Source organism: Ischnura elegans, chromosome 1 (genome assembly GCF_921293095.1).
Source record: "Ischnura elegans chromosome 1, ioIscEleg1.1, whole genome shotgun sequence".
Taxonomy (NCBI): Eukaryota; Metazoa; Arthropoda; class Insecta; order Odonata; family Coenagrionidae; genus Ischnura; species Ischnura elegans.
The window spans coordinates 5288091-5311502 of NC_060246.1; the positions used below are offsets into that span (position 1 = coordinate 5288091).

At 37.8% G+C, this 23412-nt stretch overlaps 1 protein-coding gene and 1 long non-coding RNA gene across 7 annotated transcripts; both read left to right on the forward strand.

Moving 5' to 3' along the window:
- Positions 1–13181: 13181 nt before the first annotated feature.
- Positions 13182–14483, forward strand: LOC124173875. The gene is made up of 2 exons (XR_006868805.1): positions 13182–13702; positions 13880–14483. It is a non-coding gene; the product is annotated as an uncharacterized LOC124173875 (long non-coding RNA).
- A 1777-nt stretch (positions 14484–16260) lies between these two features.
- LOC124155077 (anaphase-promoting complex subunit 15-like) lies at positions 16261–22815 on the forward strand. 6 transcript variants are annotated; one of them, XR_006864122.1, is made up of 5 exons: positions 16261–16348; positions 16530–16667; positions 16758–16817; positions 20583–20783; positions 22440–22815. XR_006864122.1 is itself a non-coding variant. In XM_046528827.1 (5 exons), exons 1-4 carry the CDS (start codon positions 16274–16276, stop codon positions 20721–20723), a joined length of 414 nt encoding a protein of 137 aa, XP_046384783.1. In that variant the 5' UTR covers positions 16262–16273; the 3' UTR covers positions 20724–20733; positions 22440–22815. The 6 variants fall into 6 exon arrangements, 5 of the variants coding, with proteins under 5 accessions (XP_046384783.1, XP_046384777.1, XP_046384799.1 ...); XM_046528827.1 differs by having other exon boundaries at positions 16262–16348; positions 20583–20733; XM_046528821.1 differs by having other exon boundaries at positions 16265–16348; positions 20583–20711.
- Positions 22816–23412: the final 597 nt, after the last annotated feature.

The following is a 23412-nucleotide window of genomic DNA, read 5'->3' on the forward strand; positions in this document are numbered from 1 at the left end:
ATTTGTTTGGCTCGTATATAGGTGAATGGAATTCTTAAAAAAATTCAATAACCGTAGACGATGTGCATAGATCAGAGTGCGTTTATGTATTCTGACGCAGATCTTAAGATGGAGGTGGTGGGTTTTTCATTTCTTTTGCATTGTTTACTTGTTTCATAATTTACCATTAGTCCTCTTGGTGGATTCTATTCTATATACACTTGAAAATTTGTTATGAATATCAGCGTCTTCCAGATAGGCGTGTCGAGTGACCTGGGTAGTTGGGACTTGGTAAATTATACCTTAATTATTTTGCTGTCGCTACTTTTTTGCGGGAGGTATTTTGATTCCCTTATAACATGAGCTCGTTTATGTCTCAATTGTACTTATTAATAATTATGAGTTGAATTATTGAATTGAACGCTTGCAGCTTTTCATATGTTCTTACGTTGGTGTATACATTATGGTTAAACGCATGGCAAAGGCCCCTATTATAAATGTTCTACATCTACGTAATACCCTGCGAGCCACTTCTAGGGTGTTTGGCAGGAGGTGATCAATCACCAGCATGCAGCATGCAAATGGACTCCCACATGCACACCACACCGTCCAAAAAACGTCTCGCATAATAAAAAATTATACCATCATATGCTGTTAGAAATAATAATAAAATTTAGAAACATGCATTAAGTTTTACATAGGTTATTTGGCTACAATACAAATAACCTAATCTATTTATGAGCTCCTACGCTGCTGTTATTATCTCTTATTGATCGTGGAAAAAAAGACATTCTGAATCTGTCTGATCTACAATCTATCTCCCTTACTTTATTTATACGATCTGATCTTCCGTAGTATGTTGGCGTCCGCAAGATATGGTTAACTCTTGTTAGAAAACACATTGCTCCTGAATTTATCTAAAAGGTTTAGTCTATTTTTCAATCTACGGTCTGACATAGATTCCCATCCGAGTTTATCTAAGAGGTCAGTTATACTAACAAGACTATCGTAACGGCCTTTCACATACTTGGCAGCTCTTCTTTGCACGCGTTTTATCTATGTTATGAAGCCTTTATATAAGTGCCCCAAAGACTGGCAGCGTATTCTAAGTGCGGTATAACGATGGAAAAGTAGCTAATTTCTCTCTGTTTGTCGTTATACTTTCCTAATATCCATTAAAAAAACATTTTATGATAGATTACGATTAGAAAAGGACTTCGCTGTCATAAATGACTGGTGCAGTACTTGGGAGTTGGAATTGGAAAGTGTATACTGATGAATGGGCTGATAGCTGAAATCAATAGAGTGTATCGCAAGGCGGTCGGAATTGTGATGAGTTCTTATGATAAAAAAGTGGAGCGTTTCCATTATGCAACGCAATTTACGATGAAAATCTTTACAAGAGCTTACTTAGTATGATACACTACAAGTCATCTTCTCTATTTATGAGTTCTAACGCTGCCGTTATCATCTCTTAGTGATCGTGGAAGAAGACATTCTCATTCTGCCCGTTCTACAATCTATCTCTCTTATTTTATTTATATTATCTGATCATATCCTATCTTTGAAGATATGTGTAACGATATCGGTTTGTAATTAGATGGCTGTTCCTTGTGTCCACTTTTGAATATTGGAGTTACGTGATAAATTTTCCATTCATTAGCTACTTCGTATTTATTGATGGATTATACTGAATATTATCTGCAACAAGGGTTCAATTTCTGAGGTTACTTCTCTATACAAGCGAGAAGTGATTTCTTCTGTGTAGGTTTTTTATTTGGACTGAGGGTTTTCAATATATTTTCTATTCCGTGCACACTAATGTCAATAGGCATCTTTTGAAGACAGATTCTCTATACAAGCGAGAAGTGATTTCTTCTGTGTAGGTTTTTTATTTGGACTGAGGGCTTTCAATATATTTTCTATTCCGTGCACACTAATGTCAATAGGCGGCATCTTTTGAAGACAGATATTTTCAACTGTCTCGGATAAGTTCTCATGAGGCTCAGTGAACACGCTCTTGTAGTATGAATCTAATTAATTCGCTTTATCCGAACTATTTGTAAACGCATCTCCATTAGAGTTTCTCAGCGAACATAAGGTAGATCGGGTTCGACGTGTTCTACGTCATTTTCAAGCTAGACTGCCATCTCAAAACGAGCACGAATAGTTCGTTTTATACTACAATGTGGGTGAAGGGGGAAGTAGGTAGTGTGGATGAGGAGGTCTGGTGAAGGTTGGTGGTTTGAGACTCTCTCAAGACTCACGATTTGATAGCGACGAAAGCAGGCATGGGCAATAGCTTAGTGGTTTTGAATAATTTGGATTACTTGAACAAATGTGAGGAGTTTTTAACCAAGGACTCCCAGTGTAAACTATTGAATAACAAACGATCCGAATAGTGCATTTACAAAGGAAGTGAGGACCGCATTACCGAACTCAGTAACGTTTTCGTATCGAGATAAGTGCGGACTCATTCCTATGAACGACAAATGCTCTGAGATTTGTTTACAAACACGGTAGTGAAGTTTCAATTCGAGCTGGGCTTACAGTTAAGAATTCCTGTCATTAAATAGGTAAAAATCAAACAAATAATTTAATTTGTAATTTCGACCAAATTATCAATCGTTGTATGTTACCAAATCCTAAAAACATATTCCCAAGAAAAAGATGAATTTTTTTGTGAACTTTTCTTATTTTTTAACGTAATTACGGGCACCGAGTTTATACGGCCTTCCAAAAACACACAAAACGGGAGTCCCAATAAGACCTGTGGTGGCTCTTAATGCTGCTCCCTGCCACCCTCTTGCAAGGAAACTGAATGTATTCTACAGCAACATAACCAAGCTTAAACCTAAATTCGGGATAAAGAACTCCATGGAGCTGACCGAGAAGCTAATAGCCCTTCCACCCCCTCCACGTAATAACAAATCGGTGTCCTTTGACGTTAAGAATTTGTTTACATCTGTCCCGGCATCAGAAGTAGTCACCTTAGCCACTCACCGCTTAAGGGAGACAGGTTGCAACGAAGGAATTATTAAAGTAACGAACAACTTCATGAATATTTCCATGAAACAAAATTATTTTTCGTTTAATGGCTGTTTTTACACTCAAACCCATGATTTGGCAATGGGTTCTCCATCATCTCCGTTACTTTCTGATATTTTTATGGACCACTTAGAAAACCAATTGTTAGATTTAAAAAAATTCGTTAGTCAAAATTGTGATCTATTATCTCCGCTATGTCGATGATATTAGTTGTCTTCGGAATGGTAGCAATAGGCAACTTCATCAGTTTGTCATCCTCCTCGACACCTTGCATGAATCGATACAGTTCACCAGTGAAGTTGGCACAAATTCTCTTAGTTGTCTAGAACTAACGATATATATTAAGGTAGTTAGACAGCAATTCTCCACATACCGTAAGGACACCTTTTTCGACGTGGTCATGCCATTTAACTCAAACCATCACCGTTCTCATAAGTTGGCGTCCCATCACTCCCTGATCAATAGACTTACCTCCATCCCCTTGGAAGAAACGGACTTTAATAAAGGAAGTGGCGTTTATTAAACAGATAGCCACTATTAGTGGGTACAGCGCTTCCCTTATAGACTAACTAATCGTCCGGAAAAAGAAAAACCAAGCCATTTCGACCATATCGTCTAACTTAGAGACGCCCGGGCGCGCCCAGCGACCAAGTCAGATGGAGGAAGGTACCGTTCATAAAATGTTTGTCGCATAAACTAGCCCATACCTTAACCAAGAACAATTTTAAAGTCTGAAATGCAGCATCTCACCATCATCCCAGTCAGAAGGCCTCACTAGTGGCTACATTGGTCAACAGAGCATATAATATCTCCGATGATAACTCCCTCTCCACGGAGATAAAGCACCTCACTACGGCACTCCAGAAAAATGGATATCGGAGAGAATTGGTCCTTAAAAGGACCACAAAGGAAGAGGAACAGCGACGCTAGTCCACCATAGAAAACCAGAGTGATGACGATGGAGAGGCAGAATCGTCAATGAAGCTGTACGTCACCATCCCTTTCATTGCTAGAACGTCAGAAAGGATCGCCAGAATATTAAAAAAGCATGACTTGGTCACCAGATACAACTGTGTGACCAAGATAAGAGACTTCCTCCCCGGGCCCAAGGACATCATTCCTCAGGAACTGTACGAGGGGGTATAGAAGGTGCCTTGCTCCTGCGGGAAATCCTACATAGGATGCAAGTGAAGAACATACAGAAAAGTGGTGTCTACCTTCTACACTCCTGGATGTGACTGTTTGCATGTTGTTAAATTATTTTTAAAGCGTGACAACAAATCTGTTTTTGCTGAACATCTATGTGACTTGTTACACGAGGCTAATTTTGATCCTTTTATTTTACTCACCAGTGACAAGGGGAAAAAACTGAACTCTTTAGAAAATGTTGAAATTGTGTGTCACATTCAATACTATGTGGCAAGAAATTGCTCAATGATATTGTGCCAACACTCTTGTCACCCCTCCTCAGTGTTAAACCTCCCACCCCCATCAATACCTCCCATTTCTACACCCGGATGCCAATAGTACGTGACGTTCGCCACTCAAACCACCAACCTTCAACCGACCTCCTCATCCACATTGCCTACTTCCCCCCTCCCCCACCTTGCAGTGTACAAATGAACTTCGGCTTGTTTGGAGTTGGCAGTTTAGCTTGAGAATGACGGCGGCCACGTCGAAGCCGTCGCAATACATTATATATTGTGTGGACAGTACAAAGTGATTTTATTTTATACGGTACACAGTTTACCTTGAACTTCCCTAACATACGACCAAAATGCTTTTGGGTTATCCCGTAACTGCTCTACTAGTGTTTTTCTTTTATAATTCGTGAATGCATTCCTGAACACTTCCTTCGTGGCGGCTTTAGACAATGTAAATTTTTTAATTATTAACTCGCGTTCATTAGCGGATAACTCCGTGTTGACTTTATTCATTTTAGCATGACATGCTCTCTGTCGCCTCAATGATTTTCTCACTTCCGCGTCATAACATCTCGGTTCGCTGGTTTCTTTTACTGTTTTACTAGGGATATTGCTATTTATTCCCGAAGTTATTAGCGAAAGAAAAGCTTTCCAAGTACCCTCTAAATTTAACTTCATTGATTCTTATAACTCGGGGAAAGCATTTCTTCAGATGACTCTTGAACCCAACAAAATCAGCTCTTTGAACAAATGAAGACTTTACGTTCTTTTTTAAAATTTCAGCGTTATTTTGCAAAAAAACTTTGCAGTTACTATCCTATTATCACTTATTCCTTCGACAATGCTAACGTTTATTACCTGATGCAGTGGACCAGATGCAGGGGGTTTGGGGGATAAACCCACTCCCCCCTAAGAACTCAGAGAAGTTTTTAAGTTTAATCCATTTTACTTAATTGGATTGATATTAATTACAGAATAGTGTAAGGATTACTAAAATATCCCTGAAAATGCAGCAAAACTCACCATTTTGAACCATTCATCTTAAAATTCCGTAATTTATTAATCTTGCACCCATCGCTTATCCTGGTGGGTATTCCACACCCCCACACACCCCGGTATTAGCTGCACCTAAACTCCCCCCCCCATACTGAATTCCTAGCTGCGCCCCTGACCTGATGACGTATGTTTGTCGCTAATAAATCGAGACTTCTTTCTACTCTGTTTGGTACGGATGAATTTATTTAATACGGATGAATTTATTTGTTACAATAAATTTGGTGTAAAAGCGTGTAATAACGCCTCGAAAATCACTTTATACCCTCCACCAGGAATGAAGCTATAAGTCTCCCAATCTATAGAAGGTACAGTCACTTTCAAAATAAGTCGGTCCCCACGTCCAGCGCGATCGACTACCTTTTCTGCTGGGCTCGAACTCCGGGTATTTTCTACGCCTTCTGTGCCTTGAAAGGGCCAGTTGGACTTACTCTCACCATTCGTGAAAGTCTTACAGAGGCATTCTTCTCTATTCCTAAATTCTTCGCGACATCCCCGAATCCCAGTTCCAAAACACAGTGCGAAGCCTAAGTTCTTAGTCACGCGATTCTCACCCCAATAGTATTCTGAGATTGATAGTCTGAGTAGTCTAGTTTGTACTCAAAAATACCGGGACATATCTGTGACGCAACGCGCATAAAAGGAAGAAACGAAAATCGGAGTATATGTTTGAAGAGTATTCCAAAAGTTGCCTACAAAATAACCTTCTACAGTATGCATTTAACCCATTATTACAAAACACCATCAATCTATATTGCTCATTCTTTCAGACATACATTCTTTAGGCATTTCGGTTTAGGCATTCTTTATTCCTTAGGATTTTCTTTGGATATATATCATCCTACAGTTTTCTACGTGTCTCATCACACAAGAAATAAAAAATCCTAATGAGCGCAAAATATTATGTTTACTTCGGTGTTATATTTATTCTAGTCGTTACTAACATTTCCCTAAGAACATATTTCAAAAATGCTTAATATATTGGTAATCAGTAATTAATTAACCCACGTCTTCATGCTCATCAGAAGTTCGAATGATCTATTTCTCCTCCATTGAAAGCGATAGATTGCGTAAAGATGAAGGAATAAGGTTATTCTTAGGCTGATCCTAGCAAGCTTCCTGTTACTGATTCCATCATGATAACAGGGTATTTTAGTGAAACTGTAGACTTCGTCGGCGCGGAAAGTCGATGCCGAGAAATGGAAAGGTAGCTGATGTGCATCTGAAATGTTTTATAGTTCATAACAAAGTGAGACTTGCGTATAATATTGGCGAAAGCGTATACTCATGTGAAATGTGTATTCTTTTGGCAGTCCGGTAGAGAGTCTTATGGTGAACTTATTTCCACCTCGAAGCTATCGATGATACTTTCAACTTAAAAATACCTTGCCTGGAGGGCGACAGGCAGCTCTGAGGAAGCCAGACTATCAATGTTTCAATTTAGTTAACTCGATTTTTGTTGAGAAGTTGAGTTTTTATTCTACGGCAGCCGAATTATCGGAAAGTCTCAGTTTCAAGTAATTCAGTCGATGAAATATGGAAATATTATTTATATTAAAGTTATCTTCGCGCACTTAGCACACGGGTTTATCATTTCGTTTATTATACTCTTATTTTTCCGTAACGCTCATCCCGACAGACGGCATGCATCTAGGCTTTTCTTCTAATTTCCTCCGTGGGAATGCAGACGAAAATTTTTTCTGGGGTGTTATTGCACAGAGGAGCAATGCACCACTTGTAATTTTTCCTTGTTTCACCCATGTTCTCCTTTAAACGCAACGTGGCTCTTCCAAACCTGCAGCTACGACGTTACTGGGCTTGGATCTTGACTCCTACTGAACTATGACGTCACGGCCTAAGATTAGTGGGGGCGGTATCTTTTAGCCCGCGAAACTCGGGAGACTTTTGGGAGTCATTTTCTAGTGTATAAACTGAATTTTCAGCGGAAAAAAGTATATTGCGGTATTAAGTGTTTACTGTAGTATATCAGCATACTGTTTATAAAAAGTATGCAATTTCCCTAATGTAATACCACAAATGTGCTGATTGGGATTTTTTTGAATCTAGGTAGCCGAAATAGAATAACGTGACTGAAGCGACAATGGAGAACTTGCAGGGTTTCGCTGCAGCCATTTCAACTCACACATCTTATATTTTACCAATATTGTCCTGTAAATATACTTTTCTTACAAGTGAGTGACCTTTATTTATTAAGCTACGGTGGAAATGTGCAAGTTCTCTACAATGGGCTGATTTAAATTATTACGGAGGCTTCCGCGGTTATTTATTTGGTGATGGTTTTCCGGGTTTACACCGCGTTGATACATGTTTTGCGGACGACAGTTTCGGGCGCGTTCCAGCTCCCGTCTTCGGGTCCAAATGATTTGCAGATCTGTGATCCTTATTTATTTACAGCTAGTCAGACGGATGTTGATTTTTAATTCCATTGTTGGAAAAGCCGTTTGAAAGATGAGGATAAAGGATAGCCGTCTTCCCTATTGAAGTTATTTGGGTGACTCGCTATTTCAATCGCCTCCCTTATCAGCCTAGGGAAATATTTATTTTCCCTGGCGATGATTTTCGATTCCTTGAAAAGTATGACGTGCCCAGGTTCCGACCATGCCGAAAATTTTTCTTTTCGGTTGCCTTAAGATGTTCATTTATTCTGCATTTGAGGGATCTAGATGTTTGCCCGATGTATGATAAACCACAGGAACACGTTACTTCATACACTCCTTCATAGATATCTGATGGATGACGATCTTTTTCACTCCGGAGGAGGTCAGAGGTCTTCTTCAAACTTATAAATCGCGTCAGAACGTCATGTTTGGCGAGAACTCTAGCAATAGGGAAATTGCATACTTTTTATAAACAGTATGCTGATATACTACAGTAAACACTTAGTACCGCAATATACTTTTTTCCGCTTAAAATTCAGTTTATACACTAGAAAATGACTCCCAAAAGTCTCCCGAGTTTCGCGGGCTAAAAAATACCGCCCCCATTAATCTTTAGCCGTGACGTCATAGTTCAGTAGGAGTCCAAGATCCAAGCCCAGTAACTGCATTACAAAAAAATCTGTGCTGCGACTGCACTAAATCTGCACTCTAACTGGACTAAACTCTGTGTTTAGCACAGTCACAGTACACTTTTCTGTACTAGACTGTACTATGGCAGCTAGAATTTGAGAAGAACTGTACTGTAACAGTGCTTGATCACTGTGCTTGAACTGTGCTAGAGCTCAGACTGCACTTTGACTGGGCTGGGTAACATGACTGGAGCTGTACTATGGCTCAAACTGGACTGGGTTGGGTAACTGGAATGGAACTGTACTATAGCTCAAACTGGACTGTGACAGGGCTAGAAAACATTACTGGAAGTGTACTGTGGCTAAAAGTGGACTGTGACTGGGCTGGGTAACATGACTGGATCTGTACTATGGCTCAAACCACTGCGACAGGGCTGGACTTAAACTAGTCATTGACAGGAGAAAGTATTTCCTATATTATTTCATATTACGATCAACTATCATTTCCATGAGAATATGAATGCGTAAATTATATAAAATTTTATGTTGACATTACAGCGGCAATGCATAGCTCCAGCTTGCTTATTATTTTGGTAAAGTATGGTCAAAAGAAGAACTTCCGCCGATACTCAGCCATCTTTGTTAGAGCATTGGTTGGCATTGGTGTTGAACCGGTTGTAACATTACTTGTTTACGTGCTCTGAATTCTACGCTGTACGATGGATACGTCGATGTAAGATCGACGCTAAGAACATGAAGAAGTGAACTTTACTTCAATTACATCAAAATTAGCTACTTAGCCGGGAATTTTTCTTGCGGGTGAAGTGATATCGTCGATTTTGCTGAAATCCGTGTGGTTCGCGATGAATCAACTTTCCACGATTGATTTCGACGACTCGCAATCTACTCCTTGCGAAGCACGAGAGAGTTGAAAAAAGACATATCTTTATTTATACTCTGCTGCTGGAGGTAAGTCTAAAATAAAATTCAGACAAACTTAAACAGTCAAATTTTGACGTAACACTTTATTAGATATCAGTATGTAATGTTTTTTCCTTTTAATTTCAGGAAGGAAGCCAAAGAGGCAAATGAATTGAGCGGCCATGCCTTAACAAGACTTTCATTTTTATGTTTATAATCATGAGTATATTTGTATTTAATAAATTTCTTTTATTTTCATATCTTATTGTCATTTATTGTGCTCCACGGCGTTAGTACTGAAACTTCATAAACAAAAATTATCGAGGTGGGCATATTTGTGGCAACTAGACAAATAGCACTGAAGGAAATTTTGGTGGTTTTTATGTTGAGTGCCCGTTGATGTGCAGAATAGGATTTGTCAATTTTTCTCATAGAACCTAAGTGCTTCGATAGCAATATTTTTAGTACCATAAACTTAGTTCATATTAAGGAAGTGGAACGTAACAAATTCAGTGAGTGTCTGTTAGGAATATGGTTTATCTTTCCTTAGACTAGTCAACATTCGAATGAGTGTAGTCGTTATGGCCACTGTTATCTCTTTGCGGTTTTCTGATTGGATCAGGCAACCAATCTTCAAACACCCAAAAAGGGAACTATATATCTCTGCTAATTGGCCTATCTTGATTTAATTCTGCTTCTTGTTTTCAATAAGATATACAGGGAATGCAATAGCCACATCAAGACTCAATTATTGATTCATGGAAAGAGTATTACAGTAAAAACTGTGCTATGGCAGCTGCACTGTGGCTGTGCTATGGCAACTGCACTATGACTGTGCTAAGGCAACTGTACTCTGACTGTGCTATGACAACTCCACTGTGACTGTGCTATGGCAACTCCACTGTGACTGTGCTAAGACAACTCCACTGTGACTGTGCTATGGCAACTGCACTCTGACCGTGCTATAACTGTACTGTGATGTTTCAATTCAAGTGCAGTTTAAGTAGAGTCACAGTACAGCCCTTTTAGCACAGTTACAGTGCAGCTTTAGTACAGCCACAGCACAGATTTTTTTGTATGGGCAGGTTTGGAAGAGCCACGTTGCGTTTAAAGGAGAACATGTGTGAAATAAGGAAAAATTACAAGTGGTGCATTGTTCCTCTGTGCAATAACACCCCAGAAAAAATTTCGTCTGCATTCCCACGGAGGAAATTAGAAGAAAAGCCTCGATGCATGCCGTCTGTCGGGATGAGCGTTACGGACAAATAAGAGTATAATAAACGGAATGATAAACCCGTGTGCTATGTGAGCGAAGATAACTTTAATATAAATAATATTTCCATATTTCATCGACTGAATAACTTGAAACTGAGATTTTTTTATCATTCGGGCGCCGTAGAATAAAAACTCAACTTCTCAACAAAAATCGAGATACTTGTTTCTCGATGGGTACGATGGACGCGAATTATTCATGGCACTTGTTCAATTTCAGTAACGGAAGGACAGAAAATTCCATGATGTTTAAAATCAAGGGAGGAAATATGAAAATATAGAGCAACGTTGATCCTCATGCATTCGAAGGCCAGCCAAGAGGACAGCGTTTTCTTCTATATACTGTCGGCGTCAAAATGATGTTCCGCTGTACTTTGCAAATTTATATCCTGGCTTCACTGCATGCTATAATAATGAACTATATGTCATTTTAAAGGAAATTTTATCCTAAATTCTGATTTATTTTATTACCAAAAAAATTGAAAAATGTAGACACGGCCAGTGCAATAAATGACTCCGCGCACCGAAAAATTAGCCGTTTTGTCAACTTCATGAACTTTGCAACTCAACCTAAGGAAAACTACTACGTCTACAGCATTCATCTTCCTTGATTAATTTACACTCATCAGTGCGGATTAATAAAATGGCTTTTGGGTATTTTTAGAACTTATATTTTGTTATAAATTAATGAAAATATTGAAACATTATCTTGTCCCATAGTTTACCCTGAAAGATAAAGGAAGTTGTAGATGGAAAAAGAATGGAATCCAGAGGTGGTCACAAAAAATGAATCGCAGCATTCTTTGATTTTATTCTACGCCGTTGCTTGCTTTTCAGAAAAAGTTGAGTCACAAGAGGAATGTTCCGCGGCCCTTGATTTGGAAACTGTGGAGATAGAGGAAGACGTGTGGATCAGCAATGTCCATTTAGTTGGTTGTCAGGATAAACCAAGGATCCATTTAAAGGTTGTCAGGCCATCGTATATAGATAGGACTGATGTGCACCACAGGGGAATTGGGGTGTTTGAGGGAAAGTCAAACCCAAAGTTGCCCAAAGAATGTGGAGTTCTATGTTGCTCTTTCCCCAGTTAAAACCAAATAGAAATTGGATTGGGATGATATTTTCACCACGGGTTCCAGTGATAGTGAGAGTGCAGGTGATCATGGTCATCGTCGAAGGTCATCCCTCTAGGATTTTCGATACGGAATTTTTAAGTGACAACCGATCGCAATGACGATGAGCTCGCCTTTAGAGTAGGTTGCAGATATATCGTGAGAAAAGCTCCCAAAATGTATTAAAGACTCTGTTTGGAAAACATTCACATTTTAATGCCACTTTAGGAAGGATTTCATCACAAAAGTAACTTATTAACAACTGAAGACGTTGTGTTTATTATATTGATCGAAGTGCGATTGACCGATTCTTTCTGCAGAATAGGAAGTGGCTTCGGGGTTTTTGAGTCACAAGATGGTAGATTGTGTTGGAAGTTCGTCTATATTATCGCTACTAAATTGAAACATTAATAGTCTGGCTTCCTCAGAGCTTCCTGTCGCCCTCCAGGCAAGGTATTTTTAAGTGGAAAGTATCATCGACAGCTTCGAGGTGGAAATAAGTTCACCATAAGACTCTACCGGACTGCCAAAAGAATACACATTTCTCATGAGTATACGCTTTCGCCAATATTATACGCAAGTCTCACTTTGTCATGAACTATAAAACATTTCAGATGCACATCAGCTACCTTTCCATTTCTCGGCATCGACCTTCCGCGCCGACGAAGTCTATAGTTTCACTAAAATACCCTATACTACTGCATGTCTACTGCATGGAGACATTGACTCTGTTCATCTGGTAGAAATGATCCCTTCCCTATTGAAAATGCCCCATTGATCCCCGCAGGGAATTGAAATTCCCTGTAGTTCCCCGCAGGGATTCTTAGTTCCCCATAGGGATCTATTTTTCCTTATAGGGAATTGAGGTTCCCTATGGGGAAATATAATTCCCTGCAGGGAATATCGATTCCCTGTATGATATAGTGGAATCCCTATAGGGAATTTGAATTCCCTACAGGGAATTAGAATTCCCTACAGGGAAATAGAATTCCCTACAGGGAAATAGAATTCCCAACAGGGAATTAGAAATCCCTGCAGGGAATTATAATTCCTTACTGCCCAGACAACACTCGTTCATGGAATCCATGGTGGAAAAGTGATGGATGTATCCATGATGGATATAAGGAATGGAATCCACATGGGTCATAGATGGATTTCATGTAGAAGTTTCCATCATAACTACCAAGGAAATGTACCATGGAATTCATTTGGATTCAATCCATATTCCATGATGTAATGTTACCTATGTCAAAGGAGTTTTCCGTTTAAATTTAAACGATGGGTAATTTATGTATAATTTTTATATTATTGAATTAAATTACTCAAAAAATGGTATGTATCGTATGCATGTGGTCACCCATATATCATTCTAGGCTACAAAATGTGCAAACAGGGACAACCAAGTATTTGCACAACTTTTGATAACTACGGAAAATATATATTTGGCGTATAATACACCTAATTTACAAATTTTTACCCATTATATCACGTACTTATTTAAATATGACGGATTAAAATTCGTATTTCGAAACTTCCGCCAGAACGGCCGGCGGCCATCTTACTAGCCATCGCTATCGAAACAAAATCGAAACTATCGAAACTGTGTTTACATTCGTTGTTACTGTATTTTGTGAACTATCTGTGCTGGAAAATCTTGTTTTTTACAAGCAAATTTACATCGAATTACGCTGTGGAAGAGGAAAATAATACGTGTTTCGCAGTGGAGACTAGGAAAAGGGATTGGAAGATTACTTTCTCAGTCACCATGAAATCAACGCCGGAAAAAGTGGCTCTAAGATGCACGATGAGATTTGAGGAAGGTGCCTTTTTCAGCATAGTAGTGCTGAGAATGTAAAGTGGTAAATGTAAGTAAATGGAACATTTTCTTTATTCGATAGAAATCACCAAATTTGTGTATCTACTCTTTCACGAGTAATACGATTTATGAATCCCTAATTTCAATCCAATAATTATTTAAGATGAACATTATCATTTAGGTATTGATTTGTGTCTTTAGTAAAATTTTCACTAATGCCTTACAGTTGGAAGAGAATGCAGAAAACTACATGCACTGGAAAATGATGTAAGGTCCTTTGATGATAAAGAAAACAGTGACGCCACATGTATAAGATTGCCCGGATGAGAGCATCCCAGTCTCTCCAGACTGTCCCGTAATTAGGAAGAGAAAAATTCTCCTGCTGGAGCATGAAGAGCCCAAGGAGGTGCAAAAGGAACATGCTTTCCCCGGAAATGGTAACGAGAAGGCTGATGAAGAAAATTCGTATCCATTGATGCTAGAGGACCACATTATTCCTAACACAAGTGAGGCTCCCACTTTTACAGAAAAGAGGGTACAAACTTAGATGAAGTATAAGATCAAACACGAAAAAAGAAGTGGTTGTTCTCGATCAATTGCAACTTCACCAATAAAAGTTGAAAATAAGTGTTTTGCTTTACCCATCCTTGCCAATAATTTTGAATGTGACGTTTGTGATAGTACCTCCAGTGAAAACTTGGATTTATCATTTTGAGAGAGTGCCTGTAGTTATTCCTCAGACTGTTCAGAGCATTAAGAAAATGAAGTGAAGGAAATCAGTGTAAAGCACACAATATTTTACATTATAATAAATCCTACTCTGTTTTTGAGGATACAATGTTTAGGTTACAGTATAATTTCCTCATTATTTGATTGTATTTTTGTATTTACTAGGCATCTTATGATATGCCTAAAATTAATAAAATTCAATGATTCTCTGCAGGTTCTGGCCCATTAATTTTGGAGTAATTATTCAACTATTAGTTGTACTTTAAGGTATGTGTTGCCTCTAATGTAAAAAAGCTTAAGTGATTGAATGTTAAGGGAAATTAACTTCCAATGAAGTCAGTGAAATGTTATACTTGTATTGGGTATTTATCCATTGCTCTCGGTTATATCTGCAATGAAAATTTAGAATACAATTTGTACACAATGTACCCAGGATTCCCTATGGGGAATGATTCCCTGCGGGGATTGATTCCCTGCGGGGATTGATTCCCTGCGGGGATTGATTCCCTGCGGGGATTGATTCCCTGCGGGGAAAATCCCCATTGCCAATTCCCCGTAGGGAATTTCCCTGTAGGGATTTACAATAGGGTTTCCATGTCCCCATTTTAAACACTAGGCAAACATTCATGTTTTCACTCCCTCATTCTAATAGAAATTACGCCTTCCACTCACCCTTAACCAGAACTATGCGGAGCATTAACTACAAATGTAGTAACATTGACCTTTTTAATTTAAATCCAAAGAATTTAAGGAGGGAGCTGCCTTTGTTTGTGCAATGACTTGGATGATTTGTTCTTGTGTATGGTGATAGTGTCTGTTTTCCACTGTTTGAGAGATGTGTGACTGTTCAATCTGTTATTCTTGACTGCTGTGTTTGTTTTTTCTATTATTGGTTTTTGCAGCAAGTTTGTGCGATTGTTCCTGTATTTTTGGGAGCATTGGAAATGTTTCAATCTTGTGTTAATTTGTGCATTTTTGTAATTGGGTGGTTTTCCCGTCAATAAACTATTATTATTATTATTATTATCATGCCGCCGTGCCTCCTCGTACTGAACTATGACGTCACTTTTCTACCGGCCAATCATCGGGCGTTTTCGCTTCTCACTTGCATTTGAAAATTCTCGTGAACTTTGATGCATTAAATATCGCAAACCACGTCATAAAATAATAAAAAAACTTTCACCGAGGTATGCAAACATATATTTTTATATAATTTTGGGGCTATTGATCATATCTGAAATATATGCAAGTTCCCTCCGACGTTCCAGCCACGTATGGCAAGAGAGCATGTGCCTTCGCCTTTTGCTGGTCTTCCTTTGCAATGTCCAAGGCCACATCTCTTTTCTCTTCTTCCCTACGCGCGATTTTTTGAATCAGTACCCGATCGTAGCCATTTTCTTGGAGCGTGGTAAGGAGGTGTTGTTTCTCTCTAGCGAGCGAATCTGTATCCGATATGGAATATGCCCTATGATATAGAGTTTTAATAACTGATGCTTTTTGCCTGGGATGATGGTGTGATTTGGCATTCAAATAGCGATCAGTATGCGTTTCCTTACGATAGACTGAATGTCCCAATGTGCCATCTGATTTCTTCTTTACGAGAACGTCCAAAACATGTATCAACGCGGTGTAAACCCGGAAAACCATCACCTATGGGCTGATTTGTTTTTTCGAAATAATTCATTTGCTTGTATGTCTATTTAATGATAGTTTTCTAAATATAAATGCGGTAAATTGCAAACGGAAAACGTTCTACAAAACTAGGGAAAATCCTCTCTTTGAATACCACCTTACTTTATTCTGCGCCAGTTTGAATTGTGAAATTTTTGGTGAAAAGTTTTAATGTTGGTCACATTGGCGAATAAAAAACAGCTGACTGACGGAATTCGTCATGTATTACTTAGTGAGACGGCGGCATTTGTTAAATCCTCGGATGTTATCATTTCAATCCTTTATTTCACTTGAAGTGTGTTAATTGTGGATTCTGTATTATGTTTCTCTTCTTCTACTAATTTGGCATGTTAGCAAATGACGTATTTGGTTTGATTTATGGTCATTGCATTTACTTCAATTAATTGATGTGAAAGTGACGTCGTTTGATAGTCCTCATTTACTATATTTTGAATAAATATCTGGTCACTCTTCAGCATCAGGTAGTAAAAATGACATTGCCGCTGTTTCCGGAATTGATACCAAAGCTAACAGATCCGTTGTGGTTTAGTGTTGATCGGCCGTGTGATGATGAAAATGACTTACTTCAGCTGGAGCAGGAACATCAATCATGGGTTCGTTAATGCGGGGAGAATGTGATTTTACTCATTTCTGTAAAGCTTGCATCGGTTTTTTTACGGTTTATTATTTTCTATTTTATCTAGCTGAATAGCATTGCCCAAAAGGACTGCGATTTGGTTCCAATCGGAAAGACTGCTGCCGAAGTAAGTTCAATGACTTCATTTTATTTTCACTGGATGGAACCCCTAGTACCCTTAAATATTTCGAAGGCATATGTGTACATTTTCTTTGAGACTTCATCAAGTGGTGGCTAACGCTCATCATACACCTTCGGAAGGCGTGAAAGGGCATTTTAACCGACAATTTGAAGGGTTGCTGAAACTTTAGTACTGGGGTGAAGCGAAGATGTAGTTAAAACGATTTAGTCTGCCATATGGGGGAAATATTACGCATATGGCTCATCATAACGCTTTTCAGAGGTGTTGCAGTACGGGGCCATACCATGAAAATAGGTTACTTTTGGAAATAAAAATATTTTTTTATATTTAACTTATTATGTCATGATTGTTTTCTTATAAGGCTACATTATGAATATTTACTAAGAATTTCAGTCAAATATGCTTAAATATTTAGGTAACTTAGGTTCAAAGTCGACTCTTCATCAGCTGTTCAAAAATTACCATTTTCATAGGTTGTGTTGCCATATCAATGCTTGAGTAAATGCTATTTTTATTTGTCTTGGTAATTATAATGTCAAAATATAGTACCATATAAGAGTTTCTATCTCTAAGTTATATTAATTTTGCAATTATATAATGGTAAAACACAGTGTTTAAAAATACATTGTTTCTTTGTCCCGTACGTAACATAAAATAGATAAATTCTTTTTTCACCTAGTTCCGTGACAGGAAGCTACTCAAAATATGATTTTCTAAACATATTTTGTGTCAAACCAAATGATGATAATGTTAAAAAAATATGAAATGGATTTAAACATACCCTAATGTTCAATTTCTTTCCATCTCATACGTAATGTTACGTACGGGACATTACGCAAAATAATGTGCAATACACATAAAAATGAATTCACTGTGTCATACCATTACTAAATATTGATAATATTTAACTCTAAAACAGAAAATGAAGCCATATTTACATTTAGGCCAGAAAAGTCTAGGTCTATTGTAATTAAAAACTTAAAATAGTGTTATGGGCTCTAAAAGTTGGCTAATTTTGCATTGGTTGGTAGACGGGCCAGGTTTTACGTTTATGTCATAAAATTGCAAAGTGGCAGAGGAGTAGGTGCTGTGGTTGAAAGTATGCATTGTAGTAAACAGAAGAACGAGTGAAATGTTAGGTGCATAGAGGGAGGGTAGAGAGGGTTAGTAAAAGTAAGGTGAATGAAATGATAAAACATGATTGTTTAACTCCTATGTTTTATTTGATTTTGTCACCTCAATAACTGTTTCCTTTGATTTTGTCACTCTCCAGTTCTTCAAGACAGGAAGTAGGAACTCAGTTTCTTTTGTCTCAGTGTGTGGTAGACCTCAGATGTGAAATCACTGGGATAGTTGTTCTCGATTAGATGTTTGGTGATACTAGAATCTACAGTCGCCTTTAGCCAGCACATCATATATGTTTCAGTGCATGCGTGATTATAGCACATGCTATTTTTGTGACTAATAACTACGAGGGGATCAAAGTCAGAAAATAATCAATGTGGACTGCATGAAGTATTTTTATTTAAGTAAGTTTACATAAGCACCACAGAGTAATGCCTGAAACTAAGATTAGAAATTCAATGTTTTTCCAGTATTTAAATGGTGGTGGAAAAACCTAAGTCAACTGCTGCTGCTAGAGGAAAGAAAATGGGTCTCTAAGCAAATGATCATAATGGGTTCTTAAAAAAAGAAAGGAAGACTAAATTAATTGAGAAAAAAACAGAGTGAATATATTACCGACAAAGAAAAAGCATGGAAGGGACAAAACAACTGTGAAGAGCAGGCAAACCTAAGCAAAAAAAAAATCCTGCTCACATCAGTTCTCCTGAATGCAATTCTGGAGAACTGACTGAATGTCAAGAGACTAGTTGAGGATGAAAATGATGCTCTATTCAATCTGCCAAGGATTTTGCAGCAGTCACTTCAGAAGTTTGTTGAAGGACAAGTTGTTTTATATTGTTGTTCAACGTTTGTTTTTTTAAGGTATATTTTGTTGGATGAAGATTATATAAATGATACCATCATCAAAGTAAAGCCTTGGTACAAAGTTCAAGCAGCACCAGATATCCTTAGCTTTCACGTGATATGCAACACAAAAGTTTTTCAAAGCAGAAACATGTTTGAGATATCAACTTGAATTTAGACCTATTTGTTGAAGTGAAGACAGAATTTTGAGGTCAGTGGGTTCTTGTACAAAATAATGGCGATTTATTTTGAAGCAAAATCACAGAAAATGTCTCAGAGAAGCAACTGTGAGGTACAGTCATGGTACCCAGTGGTGCAGCGAGGGGGGAGGGGGCTTGGGGGATAAATCCCCCCCAAGAGCTCAGATAAATTTTTAAGTTTAATCTAATTTAGTTAATTTCATTAATATTACTTGTAGAATAGTTTAAGGATTAATAAAATATCCCTCAGAAAGCCGTAAAACTCCCCATTTTGAACCATTTACCTTAAAAAATTTCTGGGGGGGCCCTTGCACCTCCTTCTTGCCCTGGCAGGTAATCCATACCCCCAGATCCCCACTATTAGTTGCGCCTGAAACCCCCTCTAGCCTTAATTCCTAGCTGCACCCCAGATGGTACCCACCGGTCCTCAAGGGCATAAACTCGTTGTACCAACAAATTTTCCTGTGAAAAGATACCAAGGTTGTATATTTTCATTTCAACATGGATTTTCACAAAGTTAAAACCGAATCAATTGAACTCAAGGGCATTATAAGCGGCCAATGCCGCCCGATTGTATTGTATGCAATAAAGAGACGGAGGTGATTAAAGTTATTATATAAGTTAGAACAACAAAAGACCATATAAATTTAACATTAAAGATCTTAAAATATGAACTCTGGTATCTTTCTCATTGTCTTTTTTATTAATACCATTGTAACAAGATTTTAGTAGTTGTATAATATTTTTATATATTAATTGTATTATAATTAAGCTAAGATAAGACAAGTTAATTGATTCAAGAGAATAATGCTTATAAACGTATGATCTTCTTCTATTGTAATTGGCTTAACAACCTTATCTGATAAGTGTGTTTTTGACCATGTTAACTCTGCCTGTTTTCAATAACTTTTAACCTGCAGTGTACGATGTCCCGTACGTAACACCCTTGTCCCGTAAGTAACAAAAGGTAAAAAAATTGTAACTTAGTTAAAAATGTTTTGTTGATAATGTTAAACATATATACCTGAAGCATCATTTTTAAGGTATATGAAAAAAATAGCGCAGCATTATGAAAATTCTAATTGAGCTGAAATATCATTTTTCATAACATGAGCCAAAGAAGGGGTTGTCCCGTACGTAACATGCACTTATTTCTTCTTGCAACCGTTACAATAAAGTCTTAAATCCAATACTATAGCTTGAAAAATAGTTTAGGTCTACACGTAACAATTTATAGCTGTTTCAATGAAATACAAAAAATATTAGGAGCAGAAATAATATTTTAAAGTTGTAAAAATTAGTACAAATGTCCCGTACGTAACAGTGGAATGGCCCCATGTTTGTTTTTATACATCTCTGCAAAACCATGAAATACCTGTTTTAAATGTACCGCATCTTTTCCATTCAGCTAATTCATGAAAATGAAACAAAAGGGAACTGATAATTTCACTGCACCTATTCGTGACGGCCAATGCTTGCCCAATTTGTATATGTTCCTAACCTTTCAAAAGTGGTCAAAGTGACCAGTCCTTGGGTTCTCGTGTTAAGATATGTATGTGCACGTTTAATTTCTCTCGCACAGCACTTGGAAGAAGACGATGAGGAAGAGGAGGAGGAGGAGGAAGGAGAGGAAGACGAAAGTGACAGCCGTGAAGATGAGGATGACGAAGAAATGGACCTGGAGCCATATGACAGAGAAGTGCCCGTGGATGTTAGTCATTAGTCTTCAGTTTGTAGGTGTTTGGGGTGGTGATGTGGGCCCTCCTTGCTTATGGGTGGAAAGGTTCCGTAGTCATTTTTCACTGAGCAAAAGTTATTAAAAATATGTTGTGTTATAGTATTGAATTTGATGCTTGTATGGCATATGTTATCATTATGTCTCCAGATCCCTTGGGCTCCTCTCTGGATTAGACTCCTCTTGTCATGTTAGATTATTCCGACCAGTGATTTTGATGAAGCCATCTGTTGAACTATTGGGAGGTACAAAGCACAAATCTATGTGAATGAGACAGAACCTTAGGTTGCTTTGAGTGTGGCAATTGCTTCTTTGAAATGCAATTGTGAGCCTATTGGTTCATGCTGGGAGTTCTATGCATATAGATCTCTTGGCATTATCGGAATATCTGTCATGCCTCATGGTAGCACCAGGAGTGTCTCCAGAATTTATTGACCTATCCCATTCCCAAGCTCTACCAGAGCTTGGGAATGGGATAGGTCAATGGGATAGCATTGAAAGTTGGTTTGGATAAGTGAGGGTGGAGCTCTCCCCAGATGAAGCTACAGGCATGTGAATCTTAGGCATTCAGAGTGAAGGGGACAGGTTATTTCTCTGTGCCACCTCATACCCATGACTCTTTCGTTGTTGGACAAGTGTTCTTCCAGCTGATCACCCTCTATCAGGACTCTCACCGTCATATTAACCTTTTACTGCCGGCAGGCTGATATTTCGGCCCTCTCTGCTTGTATGATAACTGCCCTGGGCCAATATATTGGCCCAACTTTTTTAAAAATTATTTTATTTTGCTCACAGACTCCTGTCTCATAAATACCTTCCCATTATCCATTTATTGTTCTAAGTATGTCTTTGGCATTGGGAAAAAATCTCAATGCATTCAATAAAATTAATTTGAAATCTGAGATCTTGCTAATTCCAGAAAATAGCCTTGGCAGTCTTTGCACAGTGGCAGTGGAAGGGTTAAATAGAAGATCAGAAAATTGGATGCCAATGTGCAATAAAAATTAATAAATAAGTGCGGATAACATCTTGCGATTGCTCCATGATGACAGGGTTTGTGATGTCAGAGCACTGTTATGCTCTTTCAAGGACTCAAATGGCTGTTTCAGTGGCTGTGAAAATGGCGCAAGTGACTGTTTGTTGAGAACATTGAATTATTACTTTAATAAATATCATATTTGTTATTAAATTTTACTCTCTGAACTCTGATAACATGTAATGCATAGCAACCAACCTTTCCGCCACTGCAGTAAAGTCTTTGCTTGCCATGCTGAAGGTTGCAGGATTTTTATAACCCTCAGGTATATTTTTAGATATTTATTTTAGATATAATATATGTGTGTAGTTCATTGCAAATCCATTTCCTTAGTACACATGTATTTTGGCACTAAACTCTACTTCTATAGGGAAAATTCCATAACTGTGAGCTTATGTGTGCCTTTGCATTTCCCTTATGAGTTGGGGACGATAAAAGGTCATGTAGAGAAAGGGCTCCTTCCACTATGGGATTCAAACAAACTGTCCCTTTCAATGCGTAGAGGGCATAGGCACTTATAATAAGTCTGCTCGGGGAAAGTGAGCCTCCGTGCTCTAGCTGTGAGGACTGACTTTTGAAAGTGATGGCACGTAATTCTGCACATTTACACTAATGCTGAGATTGGTGGTATGCTAATTTTATTGACTAGTTTTATTTCTTATTTTCAGGGATTTCAATGATCGGTGAAGATAATTTTCATCGTGGAGTAGACTAAAGAATATTACGAACTGCTGTGAATATTCGGAGAAGGCTATTCGAGCTTCCAGCCCGAGTAACCTTTTTCGAATATATTCGCCAGGAAAGCGTCAGATCTTACTGCTGTAAATATGATTATCAAACTATGTTACCCTAAATACATACTATTTTTGTCTCTACGTACTGTATCTCGCTTTGTAATGTTTTCTAATTTTAATGTTCTTGAAAGCTTCTCTTGACATGGCATCCTAATTTTATGATGTAATTTGTAATCCATTTGATATGATTTTGATTTCATTTGTTTGCTTGTGTACAATGTTTTGAGAATATAAGAAATAGCCTTGTTTCTATGATTGATATCCTTTTAAGCTATAATTATTGTGTGTGATATTGTAACCATTCTTTTGAGTGAAATTAATCCATTTATTTAATATTAACTTGTTAAAAAATTATGGCTCGGAGGAGATAGATGGCGAAGATCAAACATGAGCATTGCATATTTTCTTTTCTCTTGGAATACAGTTTTTGAAAATTTTGTGTATGACTAGGTTACCCCCGTGAAAATTTTGCACTTAAACACTATCAAGGAATTAGTCAAATCAACTGATTTGGGCGTTACTTGGTGGAACGATGGAATACTATTCATGGTGAAGCAAAAACACAGTACTATTCCACAAAATTTATTTATTTAAGCTGTCAAAATTTATTTATTTAAATAAATTTAGTGGAATAGTACTGTGTTTTTGCTTCACCAAGGAATAAGTACGTTAAGGAAATATTGTAATTAGGTTTAAAATAGGGAAGAAGATGTACATTGTAAAGTACTTTCTTCATACTTATTTTCTAGCTAAAATATACAAAACATACAAATACAATTCAGGCGAGAGAGTCAGGTGCCAGCAGGAACAATCATGATGTCTGTTACTGAATAATGGCACGCAACAT